The 18049-nt window shown below is 40.4% G+C and overlaps 1 protein-coding gene across 6 annotated transcripts in view; it reads right to left on the bottom strand.

Annotated features, from left to right (window-relative positions):
• The window catches only part of LOC117002661 (membrane-associated guanylate kinase, WW and PDZ domain-containing protein 1-like), a 295287-nt gene that overhangs the window by 123425 nt on the left and 153813 nt on the right, over positions 1 to 18049 (bottom strand). For all 6 annotated transcript variants that reach the window (XM_033071996.2, XM_033071995.2, XM_033071993.2 and 3 more), the window contains exon 2: positions 7402 to 7518. In XM_033071996.2, coding sequence (XP_032927887.1) covers positions 7402 to 7518 — 117 coding nt within the window. The remainder of the gene's footprint in view (positions 1 to 7401; positions 7519 to 18049) is intronic.

Below are 18049 nucleotides of genomic sequence, written 5' to 3'. Positions count from 1 at the left end.
GACCAGACGGGGAAAAGGTCCTGAAGTCTTCTAGATTAAACAAAAATGATTGTCTGTAGAAAGGAACTAAACTACAGAAATATTGGCCCTGTTGCTCAAACAGGGTATTTTTCTCTCTTTTAAAAGTGAAAACACATCTGGTCCACTAATAAGTGAAAGAATTATATCCTTCAGAGCTGCAAAGGACACTGCTGAAATTTGGCACTCCCTGGAACACAGGTATGAGGATTTTCTAAAGCCAGTGGTTGTACTCAGGATAAAGTCAGGAAAAAGTCAAATGTGTGTACACAAGCTGGCATGGAAAATATACCTCATATTATACAGAGTCAGATTTACTCACAAGCAAATATTCTTAAGAAAAATTATTTTTACATGCTGCTGGTATCCATATCTTGCAACCCAGTGATAATGGCACTATTTTAAAAGTAATTAAAACTTTTTTCCTAACATAAATCTTGTAAAACAACTAATTATTTTTATGTGTTAGAAAAGAATCTGCTGCTCCTCACCTTATCAGTGTGGGCCTTCAAATGAATATTTCATGGACCCTGCAACTATTTCTCATTACAAAAGCAGAATTACACCTCTAGGAAGGGAACTGCAACAAAAGGAACTTGGATAATAAATACATCTGCAGGTCTGGAAAGCTTTTGAGAATTCAAGAACATTTGTGCACATACACTGATGATTTATTGCCTGGGAAGGAAACTAATGTGCACTGTCAGTGATTCTGTTTATCCTTAATAAAAATTAATAACTAAAAATAACTTCAAAATTGTAACTCGAATATCCACGCATGTAAACCCACATTCATTTGTAACATAAAGGTATTTATGTTTCACTTCAGCAGTTTTTCCCAGTATACTGATTCACTTTTATTCTAAAGAAAAGAACATTCTGTAATCTGGTTTGCACATCCCTTTTATCAATTCATTCTGAAGTTCAGAAATACTTATGGGGGAGCACAGAGCTACAGGACTTTAAAAATTATCCTGGGAAATCACCTAAGTCTGCACATTTGACAGGAGTTTTATCACACCCCAGCCCATTTAGCCCCTCTAGTACTCCCTTACCTGCAGATAATGGTAGTTATGCACAGAACAGCTTACCCAGCTCCTGGAGAAACTAAACTGCCCTTTGGAAGTTCAATTATCCATGAAAATCTTGAGTTCAGAGAATAAGCTTCAATGTGCAGTCTACAATCACTTACTAAAATTTGTCCTATCAAAACTGTGCAGTTCTGTTGTTCAGTGTTATTGGTTTTGCTTAGAAAAGAGAATTTTCCTTTGCACCAGGAGATCACTTGGAATAAAGAAACTTACTCTGAAATTTCCACTGAAATGTGAGAGAGCTCAGGCCAGCCAGGTGCCTGAGTGCTGCTGGCTTTTCCTGAGCCTCCTCACACATCACTCAACACTTACAACTATTGATTTTTACCCATTTCTTTCCATTTTGCTCCATGTTCCTCTATAAGACCAACCACAACAGCTGGAGCTACTGTTCTGTAATTGAGGACAGAGCAGCAGATCAAACTCTGGGAAGGTGAGAGAACAGAGAGCAGAAATGAAAGTGGTAAATCTCTAACATTCAGATCTCCAGTCAATTAATTCCAGGACATGTACTTGTTTTGGGGAAGTCAATCAACTGTTGAATGATGACCTCCTGACATTTTAAAAGCCATTTTTAAGAAGAAAAGGGGAAAAATAAAAAGAAGAATGCCATATAGAGTCTAGTCTGACTTAACTCTAGGCTAGCCACTCTACAGTTGCCTTTTCATCTACCATCAAAAAGACCTTGCACCTTCCAGAGCTTTGCTTCTGAAGACTGCAGCCTGCCAGGGAAAGGAATTGCACAGCACTGCAATAGGATTAGCTGTTATTTCAGTCACGTCTGCACCAGGTATGTGGCAAGTAAAGGTACAGACCCCAGACCCAGCAGAGCTGCCTCTGCAGGTCACACAGGACTGAAACAAGTGGAGAAGCAATGGAAAAAAAAAATCAAAATCAAACAACATGCTGAGATAAACTTTAATGGAAGTATCACCTTTCTGATTTCTCTTGATACACTTCAAAAAGAAAACTGCTGCCAGGCTGTTGAGTATAAGCAGTAGGACAAATAGCCAGTACTGCATGTTTATGCTAAACAGACACCTTCTGCCATCCTTTCAAACAGAGGAATACAATCCTGTGTGTTCAGCCTTCTGTGAACAGTGGTTTGGACAGGTTGCTCCATCAGTATCTTTAAGTAAGTTGCTATCACATATGTTTCTCCAGAAACACTATTGCACAGATATACCCAGGCAGGGCTGTTTGGAAACAACTATTTAATGGATATACTCTGACATGAACTTCCAACTAATCACAAATCCCACTGGGTGAATCTTCACATACAACAATCCTGTTTGGGAAAGTCCTGCTCCCTGAAACACTCCCTGAAACCTAAAGCCAGAGTGTCAACACACTGCAGGACTGACCCTCAGCCTCCCCCAGATCACAGCAGCTCCTGTGAGATGGAATCCAGTGTGGCACAGGGTGCCCCACACAGCTGATAAACCTCCCCTTTTGCTCTCAAGTGTTTGGGCTGGCAAAATTGAGCTGGAGTAAGTGAAATCCACTCTAGAAATGAGGTGTGGACCAGGTCTTTGCAATCAGTCAAAGCACTTCTGGTAGAGACATGGCCAAGGGGTAACTGTGGAACTGTTGCCAACTCACAATATAGTCCAAGCTCAATGGAGCCATTAACTATCCCAAAACAGAGCAGTATTTCTGGTCATCTTCACTAGGCACATCAAAACACAGGGAAAATTGGGTACTTCAAAAGAGAAGAAGGAAAAGGGATAGCTAGAGATTGGACCAACATATTACTAATCTGGATGATGCATTGATGGATTTTTATCTGGTTTTGACAATGGAAACTACATGCTAAGAATAAAAACAGTAATTATCTGAACATCCATGAGAATAGCTTTGCTCAAGTTTTAAAATACTGTTTTTTCTTAAGCAAAAAACAAAAATATTCCAAAGTAAAGGCTTGGGTGAAGTTTACAATTAAAGCCTCAGGAAGAAAGTCAAGGAAATAACAACCCAGAGGTGGTTCATGTGAAGTAAAAGTTAATCTACAAGCTGAACTACACTGACTCTGTTCCAAAGATTTCTTCATTGTAGCATGGCTTTATGACCACTTATACCCCATCCAAATATAAACAGCTCCCCTGCCTCTCTCCCTTGTTCTTGGTCCTAGCTTATGCTACTGCTCTGAGTTGTAAACCTGGAGGAGAATGCCTTGGGTCTGTAAATAAACCCGTGGGTTTGGTGTGACAGGAACAGCAGACTCACAACAACCAAACTTGGAGGCCACCTGGAATCTTGTCACAGCTGTTGTTTACTACAGAGAATTGCAGGAAAAATCAGCTCAGTGGGGAGTGGGAGCTGAGGGTATGAGGACTCAGAGGGGCAGATGGTACTGAGGAGCAGGGGAAGACTTCAGTTTGCAGAAATAGGTGTGTGGTTCATCAACTCGTTTCAGTAATACTTCACCTTTGGGTCCATTTCAAGGTCTCATTTCTTTATGATAGTTCCCACATGTAGGGATCAAATCTGATCTCTCAGAAAACCATCCTGTGTCACTCATACAGGCAAATGCTCATAGGGCCCCTGGGAGCAGACATCATCCCACTCATCATCAAGGGTTCACCAGAAAATGAATCAAACTCTTAACCAAGTCTCCTAAAGAAAAAATCTAAATGGTGCTTAATCAGTGTGTCTTTAACAAAATAATGAGGTTGAGCCAAACATCCTGAATCTTTCCTTCCTTCTGCTTGACCTCTGTCTTCTACAAAAGCTGTCCTGACTTCACTCAGCTCCAGAGCCAAGCACATAAGGGGTACAGGGAAACAAAAACCTTCTGGGTTTTCTCACCACCTGCACCAAACCAGTCAAGGATGTAACACATGCTATTTCACCAGAATTTCTGGGTGAGAACTGGTTAACAGCACCTTTTTTTCCATTTTTCATTTAGTGATTATCACTTCATTCAGCCCTTATATGAGTGCAATAAAAAGCAGCTGTCAGGCCAAGCATGCTCAGTCCAAGTGACCTTGTGCTCTTGTTTGTGTTTACCACATAAGCATCAGGGAATTCCATTTTCAAAATACAAGGCTTCATAATCCATTAGCACTAGAGATTGGTCCAGGGCTCTGGATTTACTGGTCACATGTACAAGGAATAAAAATATGAGTGTACAGCCAGATTAATCTCCAGACCTGTAAAGCATCACAACCATGCAGCAGTCTCATTCCAAGCCACATGTGAATATTAGCATCATTCCCAAAAGTCACCATTCATGCCATCCCCACAGTAAATGAAGCAAAAATTAAATGCTACCTACCCAAAAATTCAGAAAGTGTGGAGACACACAATAACTTCACTTCTTGGGTTTTACACTTGTTTCATAAGTGAAACAAAAGTACTGATGTTCTTATTAATATACCAACATCCTACATTTCCCCCAGCTATTTTGAAAAGGCAGGAAGCACTTTCACTGCCCTTAATTTTAAATCAAGAGCTAGTCCAAGCAGTTTAGCTCACCATCAAGTTCAATAAATCCGATAAAAGAATCAATGGAAAGCATTTCAAAATGTAACCTTGGAAACATGCAAAATGTTTCCCCAGAATTTACACTCATTAGCTTCATTTGCTGTTTTAGGAAATGAAATATCACACATAGGCAGAAGGACATTAGTATCACAACACTGCATCTCCCAAGCCTAACACTGCACGTGCTCTCCTGGAAGGCACTTTTTGCAGTATGCCCTAAAAATCTGCAGCCTGACAAGTTAGGTGATTGAAAAATAACCACATTTCACATTGAGAAAATGGCAAAAGGAAGTGCTCAATAGGAAACAATAATCCATATTTATTCTTTATGTTCTTTTATGTTCTTTAAGCATAATTTGTTTTGTGCGTTTCACTGATAAAATGAGCATAAACTCAGTGGTGTTATAACAGCATCTGCCATTTGAAGAATCAACATTTGTCAGTGTTACCACTCAATTTTAACTGGTCTTACACAGCCCTCCTGCATGCAACACTTAGACTGGAAATGACTACTACAGTGTGTACCACTATGTGATATTTGTTGGCAAATACTGATTTTTGAACTGCAACATAATTATTCAAAATTTATATAAGTCTACCAGGATAAACAATCTCTGATTCACAACGAGACAGAAAACCTCAAATTATTTTGCTGCTTATCTCAGTATCCTATAACTAAGATGTTTACTAGTTCTTATTCCAGCCTGATCTAAAGGGTATATCATTATTTCCACAGTTCAGCCAAGTTAAGCAAAAAAGCCTTTGCCTTACAAGAGTGTCCCCTGCCACCTGGAGAATGTCAAACAGAGGTGTAACAAAGCAGGATCACTCTCCACTCTCTGTATCTTCTCAAAATGCCAAGGACAGTCTCATTTTGAGTAATGATTCTGACCTTCTAAAGATTACCACGCTCCAGAGTTCTTAGGTTTTTTTCTGGTTGTTTTTTTTTGTTGTTGCCTTTTTAAAAAATTTATTCGATGTTTTGTGATTTTGGGTTTTTTGTTTGGTTTGGGGGTGTTTTTTGTTGTTTTTGTTTGGTTGGATTTTTTGTTTTTTTTTGTTTTGGGGGTTTTGTCTGTTTGTTTTGAGGGTTTTTGTTAGTTTTGTTTTGGGGTTTTTTTGTTTGTTTTTTTGAGAGAAAATGAGCATTTCTTTCTTGGCTTTGCTAACTCTTGTTGCTTATCTCCTACATGAATCAAGGACGACCTTCCAACAGTGGCAGATGCCTTCAACAATGGCACCCTGCCACAAAATGCTGTTCCATTCTACAAGTTAAACAAGCATCACAAATAAAGTTTTTCTCAGGAAATAAAAATAGAAGCCACTTTTTTATTCATGGGTTTTAAACCAATAAGCAACATTCACCATTGTGATATGAACACAGACTATTTCTAAGCCAAGTAATCACTTCATGGCAGGTTTTTTTTAGGGTTTTTCTCCAAAGCAGGCATCACAAGGCTTGCATCACACCATCAAGTGCTCCAGAAAGGTAATCAGAAAATCCTCATTCAGAGATGAATCATTTTCCTTTTCAGCCTTATCTGCTGTCACACATGGAAGTCTGCCCAAACTGGAAACAGTCTCCCCCACAGCCATGCACACCACCACAGGAAGGCTGCCCCAGAAATAAAGATGGAATTCTCTCTCCCTTCTGTTTGAATTATGAATATTGTGTTGATAGTGCAGTCAATTTTTTGGTGGATATATTGAAGTAGATAAGGTATAAATATTATCATTATTACGATGATAATTAGTATACACATATATGTTTATTTTTAATTTTTTATAATGGTGTGAGATTTAGCTAATTAGATAAATTGTTATGATTTTTTTTTTATTTTTAATTTGGAGATATCGTTTTGAAAATTTTGTATAATTTGTATAATGCGAGCAAAATAGAAAAAAATTCAGTTGTTTCAAGGTTTTGAAAACTAAACAATCTACTAAAAATTAACACTTATATTATTCATCCTTTTAACCCAATAACTAAATTCTCATGACCTTCAGTGTGATGCTAATTAACCAATCAAAACCTACTACCTGAAACCCACAAAAAAGAAACAAAATGAACACTAAAAACAACCACTCAAAATCTTTCCTCTTACTCCATACTTATTACCATATTATAAAAAACTCACATTTAAAACTTTTTACCACGTGAAAACACACACTTCCATTTACCTACACACCCGCGATTTTAACTCCGTTACAGTAATTTCACGACTATAAGGCGCACCCTTTTGACTAAAATTTTGGTCGAAACCTGGAAGTGAGCCTTATAATCCGCTGTGCCTTATATATGGACAAAGTCGGGAAATTTGTCAACCTGGAAGTGTGAGCTGCGAGCCAAACCGCGAGCCGAGCCATGAGAGCCATGAGCCGCAAGCCGCGCCAGTCGGCGCCGGAGCAGGCGGGAATGCCGGGGCTCGCGGCACGGGGAGGGCACCTGGGGCTGCGTTTAAAGGCTACACCAATCTGTGAAAAATGTTTGCAAATTGAGCGCCTGCCAGTAAACCCCGCGATCGCGTGATTCCGTTACTAATTCGTTACTTTGTTGCGCGTGGAACCTCGCTGCAAAAAAAAAGTGCACCTTATAGTCCGGTGCGCCTTATACTCGTGAAATTACTGTACTTAAACTTAAAAGCCTTCTCTAAGCTCTCCTATATTTAAACTTAAAAGCCTTCTCTAAGACCTCAAATCAAAACCAGTGTTCTCCAAAGAATCAAGACCAAAAAACAGAGAAATCTCCAAATTGCCACATTTCTGACATCCAGATTCTGGCAGACATTCCACGTTTGGCACTTACAAGGCACAGCGTGGCGATAGAGGTTGTCTCTGATGGTCTGCTGCAGGTCATGGTCTGGGGACCCCTTCTGAAACCTCTGGTTCAGATAATGGCGCAGATCTTTGTTCAGCCTGTTGCCTGCAAAGAGAGAAAACAGCCATTTATTTATTTCTAAATGCACACAATTATCATTTCCAATCGAGGCAAATGTTAGATTTGCATTCAGAGTCCCCTAAATTATGGCATGCTGACTTTACGAGCTGAGGCTCATCTTCCTCTACAAATGGCTAATTACCAAAAATAACTTGCTGTAAACAAGAGGTCTCTCTTGTCTCATAATGCATCGTTCTTCCTGTGGTGTTGAACAGATCATCATTCCTGTTTATCACTTATTTGTCTGAGCAAATGGAGACAGGCAGATGATGGGAAAAAGAAGAAAAACATTAAAGGTATTGCTTTTGCAAGTCTCTGGAGAGCGAGCTGGGCAGAGAGACAGAAAGTAAAAGCTGCTCCCATTGGAGCTACTAATAAAGCTGAACATGGCCAAAAAAATCAAACAAGTGCTATACTTTCCCCTGGTATCTATCCCAACACACAGCAGGAGTTACAAAAGTATTGACTTAACAAGTTAAGAGCACCCAAAGTCCTTAAAAACAGCAAAAAAGACAATATCCAGTGCTTTTCACTTCAATCTGTTTATTTGTCTGTTCAGGTTTGAATGCCTTCAGAAGTGTGAAAGAAGATAAATGAGTTGAAAACAAAACAAAAACAAATGAACATACAAAAAGGGAAAAAAAAAAAAAATGTAGTTGTTAATGAACATTGCCAGTTGCTGAATACCAATTTTTTTTTTTTTTTTTGTAGCAGAACATATGAACTGGAGAAACTTAATTGTCTTTCCCCAAAAATATTTCCAAGTTTGGAATAACACTGACATTAATTTGACTGAAGAGCAAAAACAGGGATTGAAACTCTTATGTTCTAAAATGAAAAGGAAAAAAACCACTGGAAAAGCTTCTGAGAAATGTAGCCAGGATGATCAAAGCCTGGAGCCACACAAGGACCAAGAGAGGGATGTGCAGCTTGCTGTGGACATCAGTCCCCAACATGTGCTGAGGTCACCTGGGGGCTGGGAGACACCAAGGAAAGGCAAACAGAGTCTGGCTCAGAAACACACCCAAATTCCTCCATCTTGACCCCAGACTCTTATTATAAACAATCTTAAAAACCTACTTTTTCATCTTATAATAATCTAACTTATACTCTTATATTCACATTTTTTTGTGAGTTGTAATTATTCGTGTAAGGGTGCTAATTTTTCCCAGGGAGAGAAATCAAAGGCACAGGGGTTCTGGGCACTGTGCCAAGGCTCCTGAGCCCCCTGCCTGGGTCTTGAACCATCCAGGGAAACCAGAGGGATGTCTTGGGTTCCCACATTTCCCTTCCCTTTGCCAGGCATCTTATTTATGTCCCCAGCTGGAGGCAAAATGCTGGACTACATGGACCTGGGGCTGAACCACTGCAGCTGTTTTCACAGATTTTATCATTTGCATTATGATTTTTGTGATTGTGGATATGTAATGCAGAGATCATCTCAATACATCCAGACACCAAATGCAGCCTCACAGTTGCAGATTCCTGGCTGGAGCCTCTAGGAATCACTGCAGAGCAGATAAAAAATAATAATACTGCAAAGGAGTGCAGCTGGACAGTGGGTTTGGGAGGCAGAAGGAGCACCAGGCAGATAGTGAAAAGAGTACAGACTGATACAGGACTGTGGGTAGGATAAAACTACTGCAGAAATGTTGGTTTAAAAACAAAACTAAACACAAAACCCCCCGCAATCTGAAGTACTACGTCAAATTTTAAAAATAATTTTGTGATTTGAACTTAGATCCTCTTGACAGCTTTTTCTTTTAATTAAATCTCTTACTGAAGAAAGGAAGGCTCAGGAAGCAGGCCCAGCTATTAACAGAACGAAATTTTTAAAGACCAAGATGCTCATTACAGAAATGAAACAACAAAACTGGAATTAAGGGAGATATAATTGGCTCAAAACACTTTCCTGAGCAACACCAGCAACACCCCTCACTCCCAGAGTGAATTATCAACCCATTTTCTAACAAACAGTCTCCAGTTATTGCACCATAAAATTTGTTTCCCACATAGGAGGCACTTGGTGGGTTTGGTAGACATGTGGGCTACAATTTTTCAATATCAGAGCTGACTTTCCAAACTCCAGATGTTTGATTTCATACCACGTTGTTTTATTTCAGAAGGAGACTGGGCACAAAAAAGAGCATCTGCTGAAATAATAAAGTAGTTCTTTATCTTTTAACTAAACAGCCCATATATTTCTTTGCACTAGAGAGAGCAAGGCAAGGTGGATTTTCATAAAAGGACAAATATGACAAACTGGCCATGATGCAAGGGCTTATTCCAGGGAAGAAATTAATGCACAGAACCGCATGCATCACAGAACCAAACCTTCTTCCAAAATACTGTGTGATCCCTGATTCAGTGATTTATGTCACGATAATGTCTTGAGGTGAAAAAGCTCTGCTGAGCTAGGGCTTGTTTGACCACAGAATATATGCAATGTAATGATGATATCTGCTTTTAGCTTCCCTCGGTGCCCATTCCATCTAGCATCTCAGACTGTTATGGCCCCGCTGGAAAGTTTGGTTATTTGGTTTATGCAGGAGCTGGGATTTCCCAGCTGAGTCACTGAAGCACTAGTTAAAAAAGCACTTGCAAAAACAGGGGCTGTAGCAACACTTTCACTCACTTAAGTGTCCCCTCTGGGGGCTCGGGGCGATGCTTATTTCTATTACATTTATTTTGGAAGAGAAGGAAGAAGAAGGGAAAAAAAAAAAAAAAAGAGGTAAAAAGAAACCCAACCCCCAAAAATCGTGCTGAGCTACATTCCTGCTACTAAATTCCAGGAAAGTCTTGACAGAAATGAAGGCTTCCTGCAGCCCTGATGATCTCAGCTCAGCAGTGGCTGAGGCCACAAGCTGTGGGCACAGGCAGATTCAGGAACTCCTTCCACTGCATGGTAGAAGAAAATGAGCTAACACAGAAGCTAACTCTGTGTAGGAAGCTGCCAAAGGGATCCAGCCTGGAATGTGTTGGATTTTTTACCATTTGAAATGCTTCCCTCTGCTCTGATCTCTTACAAAAATCTCCCCTGAGTTGGGATGGCACAGGTTTGACACTGACTTTATTTAATAGGTTTGTAAACTCTGCTACATCCTTAGTCCAAAATGTATGCACCCATAACCTCTGAGAACCTGAAAAATATGCCAGTGACATTTAAGCAACTTCCTCTGTGCAAATCTCAGCAGCAAAATTCATTCTGTTCCTTGGGGGTATTTCTGGCTTGTGCAAATTCCTCTGGGATCAAGGCTCACCTTTGATGGCTTCTGGCCATGCCCCAGTCACCAAAACATGGACGGGTGCCCAGAACCACCTCATTTTATCCAAAAATCTTCCTCTATCTAAAATTCAAATCCATGTCATTGTGCTCAAGAAAATACTTCCTTTAGAGAGGAGTTGTGTCAACCAGAAGTATATATTGGACTTCAAAATACTCTCCTGTTCTCATGGAGACTGGATTTTACATTTACTCTTTTGAGATCCTTTCTTTTCTTCTCTCATAAAGGATGTAAAAAGATACAGCAGTGATAATAGTGGAGGGACAGGAGATGCAACCCAGGAAGAGCAGATCCCAAAGCAGAGGATACAGGTCTGGAGACCCAGTGCTCCATTCTTCCTTTGTGATGGTCAGCATGTGTTGGAAATTGTTTATTTGCACACAGAAAAATCACTTTGTTATTTCTGCAATGAAAATTAGGCTGATACATGTAACTTAGATCATCAGGCACACACAAAAAATGAAAAGTTCACCAAAATGTATCATTCACAAGTAAAATGTTAAAAGATTTTTTTGTGCCATTGAAACAGTTTCCTTTCCCTTTTTTCTCTGCTGAACAAAATCAATGCCCTTTTTTAATGTGAAGGTACAGTCAGAGAACCAACTTTTCACTGCTTCACTCCTCACAGTACTACTCCAATTGTGAGATGCTTCCATTTTATTATCTGAACCCTTTGAATGAAACACAGAGCAAAATGGCTGGTTTAATCCATTCTTCTTAATTATTATTCTCTATTTTAGAGTACATCTATCACCCTCCCCAACCATTCCATCATAGCAACATTTTAGTAGTAAAAAGAAACCCAAGAGGGAAACGTCTCTCAGAGCTAAAAAAAAATAAAAATATTTACTGACATATGGTTTGCTGAGAAACAATAAACTGTCAGGTTTTTGTAGCTCAATGTGTAACTTAGATGTGTTTGTGATTAATGAAAAATATTGACTGTTTCTAAACACATTGTTTTCAAACCCACAGCTCTGTCACACATTTGTCCTCCAACACTTACCTGATATAAAGTCACTAGGGGAAGCTCTGCTTTGAACTGTGCTCTGACACTTGGTGTTAAAATTCCCAGTTTCTGCAGGAAGCAAGCTGCATGTGGGATCACCTAACAGTGCTTTGGTGTGTGAGAACATCAGCTCCTGGGGAGCACAGAGAGGGGCTGGGAGCCCCTTGCCTTGCTGCTCCAGCAGGGAAAGCAGGCTGCACAAATGACCAAGCACAATCTCAATTTTTTTTTCCCCAAGAAAAAGCTGAGTGTGAACATCACAGGGCTGCCAGCACCTTCCTGCCAGCTGGTGGATACCCTATGCCAGGACTGTGCAATATGTGTGCTCCGAAAACGTGTTTTAAACTCGCCTTTGGAAACTGTCATTTTATCGTCGATGTTTCTATTAATTACTGCAGCTGTTTGATCCCATTGCTGCTCGAGATGGTCCCAGATAATCCTGATAAACAGCCACACTCTGACAGAGCCTATAGATGCTCGTGCAAAGATGGGTCAGGGTCAGGCCTGGGACACACTGGTCCCTGACCTATATTACACTCCTCTAAGCAGATTACACCAGTATATATTTTTTTGCTTTACCCTTCTTTAGGAAGGCGACCAATTGCTACATTCACAGTGACTGATAGCATCTGAGCTAGAAAAATCTATTTTCCATTCCTGACTTGCAGCAGAATGCCCCTTCTCCTCTCAGGATCTCTGTTAGAGGTGTCTTTAGCAGAGGGATTCTCTGTGGTCGGACAAAAACCATTTCAAAACAACAGGGCCATGAAGCAATGAAAGGTTAAAGGCCTCACTAAAGGGATAAAAGTGCAATAGAGTCATCTGGATTAAGACTCCCTCTCACCACCCTGATGTCTACATCGAGAGGGAAGGATTCAATTTTTTAAAGACACAAAGATTGCACATGCTGGATTTGCAGTATAAACCCCTGATTGTAACGTGCTGTCTCTCATCTGAAGATCTCTGTCTGAAGGTATTTAACTAATAAGTTATCATGGTTGTCAGGGTTTTATTTCTCTGCTACAAAATGTAAGAGCTGCAGATAAGGGGGGAAAAAACCTACAAAAACCAAGTCGAATATAAAAATCCAAACCCTGCTGGTTTAGATGCATGAGCAGAGAACTTGCAGCTCATGTTTTCTAGAGCAAGTGGATTTGCAAGGTCAGTTGATTGGCCTTACAGGCTGGGGACATCACTTGTGCTCCCCTCTCCAGGGCTCCAGCAGAAGGTACTCAACACAAACTCCACATCTCTAATTCAAGACAAAATAGCTCCCCTTAACTATTAACTGCTAACTAAGCTGGTTATAAATCTATGACTCCCTGAAAAACAACAGCCTATTTTTAAAATAAATGTTAAAATATTAATAACATAACTTCTCAATCTGTAGTTAAATCCTTATTATAAAGTGGGTTTAGACAGGGCTCCTGGAAAACAGAAGAGTTCTTAAAACTTTTCCAACAGCAATGCCAGGGTATCATTACTGTCTGTTATTAATACTTGCCATCAATTTTCCTCAAGTCTTGTTGCAAAGGTGGCCCTGATACTCACATATATTCTATTAATGCTTGGAGAGATTAATATTCTATTTCTGGGCAAATTAACAGAATAATTTTCATGGTAGGGTGCAGGAGGCAGCAGCCCATCTTAGAAGGCTGAGTAGATTTTTATCATTTAAAAAGACTGCTCTAGTAGCCACATCATCATCAAACATTGCTAATCCCAGCAGTTGTTATGGAAATGATAATAGTTGGTGCTGTATCGTTTCATCCTGTCCCATCCTTGTGTTCCAGCTGCTGTCCAAAAGTGATTATAAATAATGGGGCTATAAAAGCCATTCAATAATTAGAAGATTCATTGGCCATATGCCAGCAGTGACAAAAGAGAGTGATTTATGTAAGATGAGTCTGTCACATCTGCCAGATCACAGTTTCATTACGCCTGTGGCTTTAAGGTCACAGTTTAGCACTGTTTCAACAGCCATTTGTCAAGGGGGTGCTGGGGACAGGAGGTGAAATACATCATGGCTTTGATTGCTTTCTTGTTTTAACTACTAAGTAAATAAGTAAATAAAGTCCAGTACCTACATTTGTTATTTCGTGTCTCTTGTGAGGTCAAAGACACAAGAAAACATTCATCATGGTTGGCCAGAGTTCAAATAAGATCATGAAGAAAAAACATCCCATTTAAAAGCCTTAAGAATTCATGTGGCTTCTTAAATCCAATACAATCTAAGCATGTTCTGTCTTCCAGCCACCCATGAAATGAAGGTGTCTTGTAAACACATAACATGTTGGTAAATTAATTGCTGCTGCATTTTCCTAACACAAGTAAACTTAAAAACCTTTTATGGTTCAGTGTTCTAAAATGATATTTAAACATTGCCATGAGAGTTCAGATTAACAATTAACATGGCTCAGCAAACACCTAATTTGATCCCAATTCCATTTTCTCATCTTCTTTTCCTCTAAAAAAAAACAAACAAAAAAACAGCAGTGAACTTTTATTGCTGGGTACCAATACTAGGACCATAAAGTCCAGATGTTTAAATGTTCCCCATAAAAGCTTCAATAACCTCATCTGTTATTGTCAGTGACTGCTTTCTTTCCAATGTGGACAAAAACTACTGGTCTGAGGGTGCAGACTGGATCTTTGCTGGAAATGCTACACCCATACCAATCAATATATCACTTTAATTTGTACCAGCCTCCTAAAACCAGACTGCAGTCAGATGCTGCCATTATTCTAACAAATCCACAACAAAAGCAAAATGACTGCTCACCCTCTGCCTACCTCCTGATGCAAATCATAAAATACTTCCCAATTTTTGTGCTTTAGAACCTTCTCTGAACAACAAAGCCTCACCCACTGCAAAACACTTCCAGTGGAAGGAAATTATGATAAGCTGGAGGGTTATGCCATCAAGAGCTGCACAAAGTTACAGGATGAGCCACCTGCACAGCAATAAAACCCCACTTTGATGGAGCATGGTCAAGACTTGAGCTGCTGAATCAGCAGTGAGCACTTCAGTGCAGCCAGGCATTCCTGTCTGAGTGAATAACTCTGGTTATTTTATTGCTGAGAGAACTCCTTAAAATGTTATTTTAGGTGTAAGTCATGCATCTGAAGGAGATGTATCCACACTGAAAACTTTCAGGCCATGTTCAGAGTCAGGAGCAGGAGCCTTCTTGGCACAGCACCTTTGGTATTGCTCTCAATCTGCATGGGTGAGTGAACCAGCACTGAGGTGGTAATTCAGCATTTGCTGCTGCAGAAATGCACTTAACAGATCATAAATCTCTGCTGAAACTCTTCTAAGAGCATGTCACCTCATCTACTGTACTCACAGCATGCTCCACCTTATTTTTTCTGTGTGTTAATAGTGATTCATATTTCTACACTAAATTTAAACAAATAGCCTTTCAGCTGAGACGGGTCAGAAAAACCCACAGAGTTCAGGCATTGAGGCTGAAATGAAAAAATACCATTATTTATACACCAGTACTGAAAATTTTGAACATTTGTGACAAATATGCTTCTGTTGCTCTCAACTGAATTCAGATCAGCAATGACTGCAAATGCAGCAGCAAGCCCAGCTTCTCTCCCTTTTTGGCCCCTTCAAGCTTCTGGTGCCCTCAAAGTTTCAGCCCCAAATTTCTTGAGGGTCCTGGAGAGGAAAAGTGCCTTCACTTTCTGTCATCTTTGGAGCCCAGGTCAACCCTGACCTGGGAGACAGGGAGGTCACACAGCCACAAATGCATCACAGGAAGGGGAGCCTGCTCTGCCATGGAGAGATAAATCAGATCTTTCTACCTCAAGAAGGATCTGGTTTATTATTTCCTTCCTCAAAATACTGAGGTTGAAGTTCTGCTCCTCTGCTTAAATCATGTGCTATCATTTGTGTCTGTATAGAGCCCATAGCATCATGACAGCAGATAAATGATGATATTTCTCCAGAGAAAGTGGCAAGCACACCTGCCCCAGGTAAGCCTAAGGAACAGAAAATCTGATACACGAGGCAAAAATATGACAGAACATGTTGCTCAAGGAACAAGAGCATATGATGAATAGAGGAGGGGAAAGCAAGGTCAGTGGTATTAATGAGTGCTGGCCTTAGACACCTCTAAAGCACATTTGAACTGGCCAGGCACAAAGCTTCAGAAACATGATTTCCTCACATCCAGAGGGGTGCTGGCAGATGTGGAGCCTGCCCCAGTGCTTTGTAGGTACAGTTAATAATGAACATTAACCACTCCTACTCTGTTATTCACTCACAGCAGTGCCTGTTCTTCCCCTCTGCCATTTTCAAGAAATGCTCCAAGCTCCCTGCTCTTGCCTCAGCTGTTCTCCTTGGTCACTTCTAAGGATCCACAGACACATGACAAGGAAACTGAGACTTTCAGGTGGTCTCTGGGAATGACAGTAGAGAAGCAAGGTGAACCAAGGTGAGAGAAGGGACCTGGGAGGACAAATACAGAATATTTTCCTACTAAAATGAAAAATCTCCAAGATAAAACTATAAAACTGATTAACTGCCACACACACAAACTTTGTTGTGTTTTCACAACAAAGCTCAGGAGGCACATGGGCAAAGAACAAAGTAATGCAACATCCTCTGGTCTTGTTTTCAATGAAGTTTGGATTAGTATCATGCCAAATACTTTATCCAGCTCTGTGACCATACCAGTGCTGACCCAGAGTTAACTGGCTGACAATTAAAGCCATGTCCATAAATGCCTCTGCTTGGCAGTGACCTTAAACCAAGTGCCCAGAGCACAGGCTCAGCTCTGCAAAGCTTTACAGCCCAGAACAAAGGCTCAGCTCTGCAAAGCTTGACAGCCAGAGGTGAATGCAGGAAGCAGAGGCATTGCCCTGAGCAGGGCATTCTCCTTGCACACAAAGGCTCTGCTGTGCTGGGGCACTGCAAGGAGCAGAATGAGGAGCATGAAGCCATCAATAGTGGCATGAAACGTTGGTGTTGCCACGTAGGCTTTAAAAAAAACCCCCACAATAACAAGCAAAAATTAAAAAAAAAAAGGAAAAAGAAAAAAAAAGGAAAAACCTCCCACTCAAGTGAAGTGAATACAGAATGGAATCACTGTCAGAGTGCCCTGGTGCAGCCTCTGCAGGATTCAGTGGAGCAGCTCCCACCCTGCCTGCTCTGAGTTTCAGCAGTGAACACAGGCTGAGCTGTGTGAGCAGCCCAGGAAAGGCTGCCCAGGAAAGCACAGCCTGCCTGGAGCCACACAACAGCATTTGTCACCCACACTGCTCCCTGTGAAGCCACCTGGGCAAGCCAGCATCGTTCCTGTCCCTTCCCCTGAAGATGCCAGCAGGCTCTGCCTTTTCTGGGATTCAGGGAGAGGAGCAGCAGAAGAGGGCAGGAGGTGAAGAAGAAAGTCTAGCTAAAATAATAAGAAGGGGAAAATTCAAGAATAAAAGCACTTGCAGTCTTTCACTCCAAGGAAAAAACCCATTTCTGGAAATGAGATGCACATCTCTATGTCTCCTAAAAGGAGTTGCCATATGTTCTAAAAGTAGGATGTAATATTTGAGCTGTAAAAGCCAAATCAGCTTGAGAAACAGACGGCATTACAATGCTTTAGCAGAACAAGCCCCCCGTAACAATATGCCAACAAACTCATTTTCTAGAATGGCACTAGGAAAATATTTGCAAAATCTGAAACCCATTCCCTAAATACAGCATTTGGTTCTTCCAGAATGTGAAAAATGTGCCACACATATGCCAGAATTGGGAATTCTAAATAGCTCTTCATATTCTTTGATTTTTTGGCTTGCTTTTCTCTGCAATTTTTGGAGCTTTTTTTTTTTTAAACTTGACCTAAAATTTCTTGAGCAGTCACTCTTTTTCTTCCTTGGTTGCTGGAGGGACAAATCCTCTCAGCCCAGCCAAGTCACCTCTATTTTTGATCACAGAGTTATAGTTTTCCTCTCTGACCTCCCAGGCTCCAGGACACACCTCAACATTAACAGCCTAATTTCCAGAGGTACTGAATATATAAAATCTAATGCTGATAACCTGTGATCATCAGGTTATAGACACACACTAAATTAATATATTGTCAGAACACTAGAATTTTGAAGCTTTTTTCCAAATATTTTTTCCCCTCACAAATATCTCTATCACACACAAAATGTTGGCCTTCTTGGAAGAAACCTAATTTTCAAAGAGCACAACTCAGTTTAACCTCAGATGGACCTC

This window comes from Catharus ustulatus, chromosome 13 (genome assembly GCF_009819885.2).
Source record: "Catharus ustulatus isolate bCatUst1 chromosome 13, bCatUst1.pri.v2, whole genome shotgun sequence".
In the NCBI taxonomy this organism is placed as follows: domain Eukaryota; kingdom Metazoa; phylum Chordata; class Aves; order Passeriformes; family Turdidae; genus Catharus; species Catharus ustulatus.
This window is presented reverse-complemented; position numbering and strand designations above follow the sequence as displayed.